At 47.2% G+C, this 13,177-nt stretch overlaps 1 protein-coding gene across 1 annotated transcript in view; it reads right to left on the bottom strand.

The window, feature by feature from the left end:
- The window catches only part of LOC147111533 (UDP-glucose:glycoprotein glucosyltransferase 1-like), a 680,288-nt gene that overhangs the window by 220,372 nt on the left and 446,739 nt on the right, over positions 1-13,177 (bottom strand). Inside the window, exon 20 of the mRNA XM_085999896.1 lies at positions 3,445-3,634. Coding sequence (XP_085856022.1) covers positions 3,445-3,634 — 190 coding nt within the window. The remainder of the gene's footprint in view (positions 1-3,444; positions 3,635-13,177) is intronic.

Raw genomic sequence — 13,177 nt, 5'->3', positions numbered from 1 at the left:
CTCTCTACCACCCTTTTTGAATAGTGGGGTAACATTAGCTACCCTCCAATCCATGGGTACAGTTCCAGATTCTAGCGAATTTTGGAAGATGATCAGCAATGCAACTACTATTTCTAGGGCCACCTCCTTAAGTACCCTAGGATGTAGATTATCAGGCCCTGGGGATTTATCGGCCTTCAATCTCGTCAATTTCCCTAACACCATTTCCCTACAAATACTGATTTCTTCCAGTTCTTCCCTCTCATCAGACCCTATGTTCTCCAACATCTCTGGGAGGTTATTTGTGTCCTCCTTTGTGAAGACAGAGCCAAAATATGCATTTAATTGGTCTGCCATTTCTTTGTTCCCCATTATAACTTCCCCTGCTTCTGACTGCAAGGGACCTACACTTGATTTCACTAATCTTTTTCTCTTCACATATCTATAAAAGCTCTTACAGTCAGTTTTTATGTTCCCTGAAAGCTTACTTTCATATTCTATTTTCCCCTTCTTAATTAATACCTTTGTTCTCCTTTGTTGAATCCTAAACTGCTCCCAATCCTCAGGGTTACCGCTTTTTCTGGCCAATTTATATGCCCTCTCCTTGGATCTTATGCTATCCCTAATTTCCCTTGTTAGCCACGGTTGAGTCACCCTTTTTGTTTTATTCTTATCCCAAACTGGGATGAACAACTTCTGTAGTTCATCCATGCGGTCTTTGAATGTTTGCCATTGCCTATCCACCGTCAACCCTTTGAGTGACATTCTCCAATCAATCCTACCCAATTCGCACCTCATACCATCGTAGTTTCCTTTATTTAAATTCAGGACCCTAGTCTCCGAGTCAACTACTTCACTCTCCATCCTAATGAAGAATTCTATCATATTATGATCGCTCTGACCCAAGGGGCCTCGTACAACAAGATTGCTAATTAATCCTCTCTCATTACATAATGCCCAGTCTAAGATGGCCTGATTTCTGGTTGGTTCTTCGACATATTGTTCCAGAAAACCATCCCGTAAACATTCTAGGAATTCCTCCTCCACAGTATTTTTACTAATTTGGTTAGCCCAATCTATATGTAAATTAAAGTCACCCATGATGACTGCTGTGCCCTTACTGCATGCTTCTCTAATTTCCCTTTTAATGCCATCCCCAACCTCCGTATTACTGTTTGGAAGTCTATATACCACTTCCACTAACGTTTTCTGCCCCTTGATATTTCTCAGTTCCACCCATACAGATTCCGCATCATCAGATAATATCCTTCCTTTCAATTGAGTTAATCCCCTCTTTAACCAACAATGCTACCCCACCTCCCTTTCTTTTTTGCCTATCCTTCCTAAATATTGAATACCCCTGGATGTTGAGTTCCCAGCCTTGGCCACCCTGGAGCCATGTTTCTGTAATCCCAATCACAGACAGTTCCAAGTCTACCAATTTCCAAGGGCAATTCAAGAAGAGACAGTTATTTGGTTATTAACTGGCCTTTTTAAAGTAATAGATTAGGCAATAAAACAAATTCTCACTCCTGCTAGAACTTCCAGTGAAGTAAAAGAAAGGAAAAGAAGAAATTAAAACATCTGAAAGACTACCTAAAAGTTGACTTTTAATTGGTGCTGAAGTCCTGTATACAATGCATATTAATGTTTCGGTGGTTGATATTATTGACGGTCGTCATGGTGTGGAGATGCTGGACTGGGGTGGACAAATGTAAGAAGTCACACAAAACCAGGTTATAGTCCAACAGCTTTATTTGAAATCACAAGCTTTCGGAGCGCTGCTCCTTCATCAGGTGAAGTGGAGAAATGCATAAAGACACAGCTTATATAGTCAGAGAATAATGTCAGATGTTTACAGGTAATCTTTCCAACTGCCATTTATCACACCTTGACAGTTCCGACGGGCCACAGCGAAAAATCGCATAGACCTCCTCAGAAGGGCAGCACGGTGGCATAGTGGTTAGCACTGTTGCCTCACAGCGCCAGGGACCCGGGTTCGAATCCGGCCTCGGGTGACTGTCTGTGTGGAGTTTGCACATTCTCCCCGTGTTTGCGTGGGTTTCCTCCGGGTACTCCGGTTTCCTCCCACAGTCCAAAGATGTGCGGGTTAGGATGATTGGCTATGATAAATTGACCCTTAGTGTTAGGGGGATTAAATACGTGGGGTTACGGGGATAGGGTGGGATATGTGTTGGTGTAGGGGTTACGGGGATCGGGTGGGATATGTGTCGGTGCAGGCTCGATGGGCCGAAATGGCCTCTATCTGCACTGTGGGGTTTCTGTGATTTCTGTGATTTCTGTGAAGACAAAACACGGGACACAACCAACAGAGTACCCTTTGTCGTCCAGTACTTCCCCGGAGCGGAGAAACTACGCCATGTTCTTCGCAGCCTTCAACATGTCATCGATGACGATGAACACCTCGCTAAGGCCATCCCCACGCCTCCACTACTCGCCTTGAAACAGCCGCCTAACCTCAAACAGACCATCGTTCGCAGTAAATTACCCAGCTTTCAGGAGAACAACGACCACGACACCACACAACCCTGCCACAGCAACCTCTGCAAGACATGCCAGATCATCAACACAGATACCACCCACCAGGTACATGGTACATACTCATGTGACTCGGCCAACGTTGTCTACCTCATACGTTGCAGGAAAGGATGCCCCGGAGCATGGTACATTGGCGAGACCATGCAGACACTGCGACAACGGATGAACGGACACCACGCAACAATCGCCAGGCAGGAGTGTTCCCTCCCAGTCGGGGAACACTTCAGCAGTCAAGGGCATTCAGCCTCCGATCTTCGGGTAAGCATTCTCCAAGGCGGCCTTCGAGCAGAAACTGATAGCCAAGTTCCGCACCCATGAGGACGGCCTCAACTGGGATCTTGGGTGCATGTCACGCTACATGTAACCCCACCTGATGTAGGGTCATCCAGACTCGAGTTGTCGTTGGCTTGTTCTCTCTACACAGATGCGGCCAGACCTGCTGTGATTTCCAGCAAAAAAAATGTTTTTGTCTGTTTTTTTGTTTTTCATACAGACCCCAGCATCTGCAACATTTGACCCCTTGTGACCCCACCGCATTGTTCTTTGATGTAATGTTTTCCTGACTGACCTGTTTGGACACCATTCACACCTTTGATTACTGTGATTATCTCTCTGCCGAGGTGTGATAAATGGCAGTTATATAAGCTGTGTCTTTATGCATTTCTCCACTTCACCTGATGAAGGAGCAGTGCTCCGAAAGCTTGTGATTTCAAATAAAGCTGTTGGACTATAACCTGGTGTTGTGTGACTTCTTATATTATTGACAAGGATGTTTGCAATTATTTTCAAGTACGTAAAGCAATAATCACAATCAGCAAATTACTTGTTAAAGCAAATCCCCCATCATGCAAACTACCTTGCAGCACAATTTTATAATTTTATTTCAGTCCCTGAAAAGACACTTACTTCTTCTAAGTGAATATTGTCCAAGTCATAGGAGCTGTGTAAAGATTCTACCAACCAACTTTCAGGTGTAATCATGTTAAGGGTAAGCAAGGGCATTTCAGGCATTTCAAGAAATTTGGCCACAGGTCCTGTTGATAAATAGTTGTCAGCTGTGAAGATGAGTTCAGGCTCCAGCACAAAACGGTAAAAGCTGTGGGCAGAATACAGTAGATTGAGTTTCTGTGCACTGTCGACAGTCAAAAACTATTCATGCACCTTGTAAAAAAAAACTAAAATGCAAGTGGCAAATCTTTACAAATATACTGTGTTGAAAATGTAAGCCTAATAAGTACCATCTACCTAAGTGTTTATGTTCAGCTAAAAATCACCTACTCACACTTTATGGGATTGATAATGAGTTTTCTGTCGTTTAAAACACAGCTCACTGTAAATCACAGCACAACTTAATATGCACTACAATCAAATGCCCCTTTTTATGATACAAATCTTATGAGCAGGAACTGGGGACTGAGCATGAATCAATCAAAACCAAACAAAATCATAGAATCAGAGAATGGTTACAGCACAGAAGGAGGCCATTCAGCCTGTCATGCCTGTGCCGGCTCTCTGCAAGAGCACTTCAGCTAGTCCCACTCCCCCGCTCTTTCCCCGTAGCATTGCAAATTTTTTTCCTTCAGGTACTTATCCAATTCCCTTTTGAAAGCCACGATTGAGTCTGCCTCAGGCAGTTCATTCCAGATCGTAACCACTCGCTGCGTAAAAAATCTTTTCCTCATGTTGCCTTTAGTTCTTTTGCCAATCACCTTAAATGTATGTCCTCTGGTTCTCGACCCTTCCACCAATGGGAACAGTTTTTCTCTATTTACTCTGTCTAGACCCCTCATGATTTTGAACACCTCTATCAAATCTCCTCTCAACCATTTCTGCTCTAAGGAGAACAATCCCAGCGTCTCCAGTCTATCCATGTAACTGAAGTCCCTCATCCCTGGAATCATTCTCGTAAGTCTTTTCTGCAACCTCTCTACGGCCTTCACGTCCTTTCTAAAGTGCGGTACCCAGAATTGAATGCAATACGCCAGTTGAGGCCGAACCAGTATTTTATAAAGGTTCATCATAACTTCTTTGCTTTTGTACTCTACGCCTCTCTTTATGAAGCCCAGGATCCCGTATGCTTTTTTAACTGCATTCTCAACCTGCCCTACCACCTTCAATGATCTGTGCACATGTACCCCCAGGACTCTTTGTTCAGGCACCCCCTTTAGAATTGTACCCTTTAGTTTATATTGCCTCTCCTCGTTCTTCCGACCAAAACGTATCGCTTTGCACTTTTCTGCGTTAAATTTCATCTGCCATGTGTCCGCCCATTTCACCAGCCTATGTCTTCTTGAAGTCTATCACTGTTGACTATACTTCCAAGTTTTGTGTCATCTGCAAATTTTGAAATTGTGCCCTGTACATCCAAGTCTAAGACATTAATATATATCAAGAAAAGCAGTGGTCCTAGTACTGACCCCTGGTGAACACCACTGTATACCTTCCTCCAGTCTGAAAAACAACCGTTCACCACTACTCTCTGTTTCCTGTCACTTAGCCAATTTTGTATCCATGCTGCCACTGTCCCTTTTATTCCATGGGCTTCAACTTTGCTGGCAAGCTTATTATGTGGCACTTTATCAAGAGCCTTTTGGAAGTCCATGTACAGCACATCAACCACATTGCCCTCATCAACCCTCTCTGTTACCTCATCAAAAAACTCGATCAAGTTAGTTAAACATGATTTGCCTTTAACAAATCCGTGCTGGCTTTCCTTAATTAATCCACACTTCACAGAATCACAGAAACCCCACAGTGCAGATAGAGGCCATTTCGGCCCATCGAGCCTGCACCGACACATATCCCACCCGATCCCCGTAACCCCTACACCAACACATATCCCACCCTATCCCCGTAACCCCATGTATTTAATCCCCCTAACACTAAGGGTCAATTTATCATAGCCAATCAACCTAACCCGCACATCTTTGGACTGTGGGAGGAAACCGGAGCACCCGGAGGAAACCCACGCAAACACGGGGAGAATGTGCAAACTCCACACAGACAGTCACCCGAGGCCGGATTCGAACCCGGGTCCCTGGCGCTGTGAGGCAACAGTGCTAACCACTATGCCACCGTGCTGTCCAAGTGACTGTTAACTGTGTCCCTGATTATAGTTTCTAAAAGCTTCCCCACTACCGAGGTTAAACTGACTGGCCTGTAGTTGCTGGGTTTATCTTTACACTCTTTTTTGAACAAGGGTGTATCATTTGTAATTCTCCAGTCCTCTGGCACCACCCCCGTATCCAAGGAGGATTCGAAGATTATGGCCAGTACCTCCGCAATTTCCTCCTTAGCTTCTCTCAGCATCCTAGGATGCATCCCATCCGGTCCTGCTGACTTATCAACTTTAAGTATAGACTGTCTTTCTAGTACATCCTTGTTTTCAATTTTTATCTCATCCAGTATCTCCACTACCTCCTCTTTCACTATGACTTTGGTAGCATCTTCTTCCTTGGTAAAGACAGATGCAAAGTACTCATTTAGTACCTCAGCCATGCCCTCTGCCTCCATGCGTAGAGCTCCTTTTTGGTCCCTAATTGGCCCCACCCCCTCCTCTTATTACCCGTTTATTATTTATATCCCTATAGATGTTTTAATTCCCTTTTATGTTAGCTGCCAATCTATTCTCATACTCTCTCTATGCCCCTCTTATTTTCTTTTTCACTTCCCCTCTGAACTTTCTATATTCAGTCTGATTCTCACTTGTATTCTCAACCTGACATCTGTCATATGCCCCCTTTTTCTGCTTCATCTTACTCTCAATCTCTTTCATCATCCAGGGTGCTCTGGCTTTAGTTGCCCTACCTTTTCCTCTCATGGGAATGTACCTTGACTGTATCCAAACCACCTCTTCTTTAAAGGCAGCCTTTTTTTGAGCCAGGTCTCCATTATCGCCATGACATCATATTCCTATGTGGCTATTTGTGCCTGCAGCTCACCAACCTTATTTACCACACTTCATGCGTTTACACAGATGCACTGTAAACCTGTCTTAGACCTTCTTGTATTCTCTCTTAGTCTGACCCCATCTAATACCGTACTATTTCTTACTGTAGTGCTATCTGTCTCTCCTCATCCTGTGTGCACTTTGTTTCTCCTTTCTAATGCTGCATCCTGGTGCCCATTCCGCTGCCAAATTAGTTTAAACCCTTCCCAACAGCACTAGCAAACCACCTCCCCCCGCCCCCCACGAGGACATTGGTTCCAGCTCTGTTGAGGTGCAACCCGTCCGACATGTACAGGTCCCACCTCCCCCAGAACTGGTCCCAATGTCCCAGGAATCTGAAACCTTCCCTCTTGCACCATCTCTCCAGCCACGCATTCATCTGCTCTATCCTCCTGTTTCTATACACAGGCTCCTGTGCAACTGAGACTGTAAAGCACCTTTTCCACAGCAAGCTTACATCGAAAGGCCCTTTCCCACAGCCTGCATGGAAACTTAGCAAAATCAAATCAAATTAGGAGAGTTGACAACATAATAAAAAGTACTTGTATTGATATAGCATTATCATGCCCTTTCCCATACTGATATTTATCAAAATATTGGAGAACTAAACACCAGAGCTTTGACAGCAGACTGAGGCCAGCAAAAGAAGAAAGAGGACAGGTGATGCAATTGGAATGAAGAACTGGACAAAGTTCAATGGGGGAATGCCATTCAATGTGCAGGATACAAAAGTCTCAAACAGGAAATATTTCTAGGTGTCTTTTGTATGATTGTACGTGGAGAATGAGGAATGGATAAGAATATAGGTTACAATTTCCTATCACCTGTTTGAAACAAAACATCTGTAGTGCTATAGTACTAGCCCTTTATACCATACACCTTCTACTCCTATACAACACAACCGGTCTATCATGCTCACTCATAAACCTGGCCTGATTAAACAGAAAATCCATGGCTGCTGTAAGTAGGATCCTGACAAGACAGTCAGTAACCAAGACAGGATCACAGGGCTTAACTCTTTTTGCAAAATAATACAAGTTCAGAGAGCTGGACCATAACGCAAGTTCTCAGCAGCAGTTCATGAAATTAATTGGGCTCAGCAATAGTATGTGGGGGACAGACTCCCAGCCAGAATAGGAAATATGAATCTGTTTGCTTATTTTAATGCTACAATGCAACTGAGAATTTTTGAAATGAAGCTTGCTCTCCCCAAACTTTAGTAATTCTGCAGAAACAGTACAGCATTCTGGCCCTAATCATAGTGGCCCTGAGTTCGGAGTTGGTACTCTCAGAGTACGCCATCATACCACCTTTGGCGCATGCTCTAAATCCCGAACTTGTGATCTGTCAAGTCCCGAATGGGCATTGGCTTTGCTGCAAGTTTCACCAACCCATTCAAATCAACATGCTGGCAAAAAGTTGGGCTAATTGCTCAACTACTGCCCATCAATGACCCTGAAAGTTTTTACATCTGGTGCCTGTTGCACAGCGTAAGGGGGGTGGGGGGGAGTGATGAAGAAATTGTATTCGTTTATGTTACAGTGAGATACTGGTTTGTGTCTGAGCGGATACTAACTTTAAAAGAAACTGTTCGAGTTTGAAAACAGGGCCTTTTTGTGTCACCGTCTTTGCTGCCCAATAGCCTTTTGTAGTTTCGGTTTAATTACTGCCCAACTTCTATATAGATAGGATTTACTTCATATTTGTGATTTCCTCATGTTATCAGACATTTAAACTCTCAATTTTAGATTATTTAAATTAATCAAAAGTTAGTTAGTCTAATAGAGGAGACTGTAATTATAGGTTTGTGTATTATAATCTTGGTTTGTGTATTAAATATTATTGCAATGATCACAATTTATTAATAAAATAGCATTTCTGGCTGCTAAATTATTTTAAACTAGCTGGGGGTGCCCGGCACTGCCGAGGCTTTTTTGAGGGCATGTTGTTGTTGGAAGAGAGCGAGAGCGAGTTGGGGGGAAGAGAGAGAGCGACTGGGGGGAAGAGAGAGAGCGACTGGGGGAAGAGAGAGAGCGACTGGGGGGAAGAGAGAGAGCGACTGGGGGGAAGAGAGAGAGCGACTGGGGGAAGAGAGAGAGCGACTGGGGGGGAAGAGAGAGAGCGAGAGACGGGGGGAGTGAGCGCGACTGGGGGGGAAGAGAGAGAGCGACGGGGGGGAAGAGAGCGAGAGACTGGGGGGGAAGAGAGAGAGCGAGAGACAGGGGGGAAGAGAGAGAGCGAGAGACTAGGGGGAAGAGAGAGAGCGAGAGACTGGGGGGAAGACAGAGAGCGAGAGACTGGGGGGAAGAGAGAGAGTGAGAGACTGGGGGGGAAGAGAGAGAGCGACTGGGGGGAAGGGGAGGAAGGGGAAGGGGGAGGAAGGGAAGGGGAGGAAGGAAAGGGGGAGGGGAGAGGAAGGGGGGAGGGGGAGGGGGAGGGAAGCGGGGGGAGGGAGGGAAGGGGGGAGCAGGAGGGGGAGAGGGGAGGGAGGGAGGGGTAGGGAAGGGAGGGGAGAGAAGGTGGGGGAGGGAGGACAGGGGGAGAGAGGGGAGGAAGAGAGGGGAGGCAGAGGGAGGGAGAGAGAGAGAGAGAGAGGGAAAGAGAGGGAGAGGGAAGGAGAGAGAAACAGAGAGAGAGAGGGAAGGAGAGAGAGTGAGGGAAGGAAAGAGAGAGAGAGAGATTGGGAGTGTGAGAGAGAGATTGGGAGTGTGAGAGAGAGAGAGATTGGGAGTGTGAGAGAGAGAGAGATTGGGAGTGTGAGAGAGAGAGGGATTGGGAGTGTGAGAGAGAGAGAGATTGGGAGTGTGAGAGAGAGAGATTGGGAGTGTGAGAGAGAGAGATTGAGAGTGTGAGAGAGAGAGAGATTGGGAGTGTGAGAGAGAGAGATTGTGAGTGTGAGTGAGAGAGAGATTGGGAGTGTGAGAGAGAGAGAGATTGGGAGTGAGAGAGAGAGAGAGAGAGAGAGAGAGGGAAGGAAAGAGAGAGACTGGGAGTGTGAGAGAGAGAGATGGGGAGTGTGAGAGAGAGAGATTGGGAGTGTGAGAGAGAGAGATTGGGAGTGTGAGAGAGAGAGAGATTGGGAGTGCGAGAGAGAGAGAGATTGGGAGTGTGAGAGAGAGATTGGGAGTGTGAGAGAGAGAGAGAGATTGGGAGTGTGAGAGAGAGAGATTGGGAGCGTGAGAGAGAGAGAGATTGGGAGTGTGAGAGACAGAGATTGGGAGTGTGTGAGAGAGAGATTGGGAGTGTGAGAGAGAGAGATTGGGAGTGTGAGAGAGAGAGATTGGGAGTGTGAGAGAGAGAGAGATTCGGAGTGTGAGAGAGAGAGAGATTGGGAGTGTGAGAGAGAGAGAGATTGGGAGTGTGAGAGAGAGAGAGATTGGGAGTGTCAGAGAGAGAGAGATTGGGAGTGTGAGTGAGAGAGGAGTGGGAGTGTGAGAGAGAGAGAGACTGGAGTGTGAGAGAGAGAGTGTGAGTGAGTGGGAGAGTGAGAGTGTGAGAGAGAGAGATTGGGAGTGTGAGAGAGAGAGAGATTGGGAGGTGTGAGAGAGAGAGATTGGGAGTGTGAGAGAGAGAGATTGGGAGTGTGAGAGAGAGAGATTGGGAGTGTGAGAGTGAGAGATTGGGAGTGTGAGAGTGAGAGATTGGGAGTGTGAGAGAGAGAGATTGGGAGTGTGAGAGAGAGATTGGGAGTGTGAGTGAGAGAGATTGGGTGTGTGAGAGAGAGAGATTGGGAGTGAGAGAGAGAGAGAGAGAGATGATGTGAGTGTGAGAGAGAGAGAGATTGGGAGTGTGAGAGAGAGAGAGATGGGAGTGAGAGAGAGAGAGATTGGAGTGTGTGAGAGAGATTGGGAGTGTGAGAGAGAGTGGAGTGTGTGAGTGTGAGAGAGTGGGAGTTGTGAGTGTGAGAGTTGGGAGTGTGGAGAGAGAGAGTGAGTGTGAGTTGAGTGTGAGAGGGTGAGAGGAGATTGGGAGTGTGATGTGAGAGTGAGATTGGGAGTGTGTGAGAGAGCGACTGGGTGTGTGAGAGTGAGAGGTGGGTGGTGTGTGAGAGAGAGAGGTTGGGAGTGTGTGAGAGAGTGAGATTGGGAGTGTGAGAGTGAGTGAGATTGGTGAGTGTGAGAGAGATTGGGAGTATGAGAGCGAGAGAGATTGGGAGTGTGAGAGAGAGAGAGATTGGGAGTGTGAGAGAGAGAGAGATTGGGAGTGTGAGAGAGAGAGATTGGGAGCGTGAGAGAGAGATTGGCAGTGTGAGTGAGAGAGAGATTGGGAGTGAGAGAGAGAGAGATTGGGAGTCAGAGAGAGAGAGACTGGGAGTGTGGGAGTGAGAGAGAGAGAGACTGGGAGTGAGAGAGAGAGAGAGAGAGAGAGAGTGGGAGTGTGTGAGAGAGAGAGAGAGAGTGGGAGTGTGTGAGAGAGCGAGTGGGAGTGTGTGAGATAGAGAGAGAGTGGGAGTGCGTGTGAGAGAGAGAGAGACTGGGAGTGTGAGAGAGAGAGAGTCTGGGAGTGTGAGAGAGAGAGAGAGAGAGACTGGGAGTGTGAGAGAGAGAGTGGGATTGTGGGTGAGAGAGAGAGAGAGAGAGTGGGAGCTTGTGTGTGAGACAGAGTGAGAGAGAGTGGGAGTGTGTGAGAGAGAGAGAGAGACTGGGAGTGTGTGAGAGAGAGAGACTGGGAGTGTGAGAGAGAGAGACTGGGAGTGTGAGAGAGAGAGACTGGGAGTGTGAGAGAGAGAGAGATTGGGAGTGTGAGAGAGAGAGATTGGGAGTGTGAGAGAGAGAGATTGGAAGTGCGAGAGAGAGAGATTGGGAGTGCGAGAGAGAGAGATTGGGAGTGCGAGAGAGAGAGACTGGGAGTGTGTGAGAGAGAGAGACTGGGAGTGTACGAGAGACAGAGACTGGGAGTGTGAGAGAGAGAGAGAGGTTGGGAGTGTGAGAGAGAGAGAAATTGGGAGTGTGAGAGAGAGAGATTGGGAGTGTGAGAGAGAGAGAGATTGGGAGTGAGAGAGAGAGAGATTAGGAGTGTAAGAGAGAGAGAGATTGGGAGTGTGAGAGAGAGAGATTGGGAGTATGAGAGAGAGAGAGATTGGGAGTGTGAGAGAGAGAGAGATTGGGAGTGTGAGAGAGAGAGACTGGGAGTGTGTGAGAGAGAGAGAGACTGGGAGTGTGAGAGAGAGAGAGAGAGAGACTGGGAGTGTGAGAGAGAGTGGGAGTGTGTGAGAGAGAGAGAGAGTGGGAGCTTGTGTGTGTGAGAGAGAGAGAGAGAGTGGGAGTGTGTGTGAGAGAGAGAGAGAGAGACTGGGAGTGTATGAGAGAGAGAGACTGGGAGTGTGAGAGAGAGAGAGAGACTGGGAGTGTGAGAGAGAGAGAGACTGGGAGTGTGAGAGAGAGAGAGATTGGGAGTGTGAGAGAGAGATTGGGAGTGTGAGAGAGAGAGATTGGAAGTGCGAGAGAGAGAGACTGGGAGTGTGCGAGAGAGAGAGACTGGGAGTGTGCGACAGAGAGAGACCGGGAGTGTGAGAGAGAGAGAGAGGTTGGGAGTGTGAGAGAGAGAGAAATTGGGAGTGTGAGAGAGAGAGATTGGGAGTGTGAGAGAGAGAGAGAGATTGGGAGTGAGAGAGAGAGAGCGAGATTGGGAGTGTGAGAGAGATTGGGAGTGTGAGAGAGAGAGAGATTGGGAGTGTGAGAGAGAGAGACTGGGAGTGTGAGAGAGAGAGAGACTGGGAGTGAGAGAGAGAGACAGAGACTGGGAGTGAGAGAGATTGGGAGTGTGAGAGATTGGGAGTGTGAGAGAGAGACTGGGAGTGTGTGAGAGAGAGAGACTGGGAGTGTGAGAGAGAGATTGGGAGTGTGAGAGAGATTGGGAGTGTGAGAGAGATTGGGAGTGTGAGAGAGAGAGACTGGGAGTGAGAGAGAGAGAGACTGGGAGTGAGAGAGAGAGAGATTGGGAGTGTGAGAGAGAGCGAGAGATTGGGAGTGTGAGAGAGAGAGAGACTGGGAGTGAGAGAGAGAGACTGGGAGTGAGAGAGAGAGACAGAGACTGGGAGTGAGAGAGAGAGAGAGACTGGGAGTGAGAGAGAGAGATTGGGAGTGTGAGAGAGAGAGATTGGGAGTGTGAGAGATTGGGAGTGTGAGAGAGAGAGAGATAGGGAGTGTGAGAGAGAGAGACTGGGAGTGAGAGAGAGAGAGATTGGGAGTGTGAGAGAGTGAGATTGGGAGTGTGAGAGAGAGAGAGACTGGGAGTGTGAGAGAGAGAGATTGGGAGTGTGAGAGAGAGAGAGAGATTGGGAGTGTGAGAGCGAGATTGGGAGTGTGAGAGAGAGAGAGATTGGGAGTGAGAGAGAGAGAGAGATTGGGAGTGTGAGAGAGAGAGAGATTGGGAGTGTGAGAGAGAGAGATTGGGAGTGTGAGAGAGAGAGATTGGAAGTGCGAGAGAGAGAGACTGGGAGTGTGCGAGAGAGAGAGACTGGGAGTGTGCGACAGAGAGAGACCGGGAGTGTGAGAGAGAGAGAGAGGTTGGGAGTGTGAGAGAGAGAGAAATTGGGAGTGTGAGAGAGAGAGATTGGGAGTGTGAGAGAGAGAGAGAGATTGGGAGTGAGAGAGAGAGAGCGAGATTGGGAGTGTGAGAGAGATTGGGAGTGTGAGAGAGAGAGAGATTGGGAGTGTGAGAGAGAGAGAGACTGGGAGTGTGAGAGAG

Source organism: Somniosus microcephalus, chromosome 10 (genome assembly GCF_052327205.1).
Source record: "Somniosus microcephalus isolate GS21.2 chromosome 10, FLI_Smic_1.0, whole genome shotgun sequence".
In the NCBI taxonomy this organism is placed as follows: domain Eukaryota; kingdom Metazoa; phylum Chordata; class Chondrichthyes; order Squaliformes; family Somniosidae; genus Somniosus; species Somniosus microcephalus.
The sequence above is the reverse complement of the archived record's forward strand: the minus strand, read 5'-3'. Positions and strand labels throughout refer to the sequence as shown.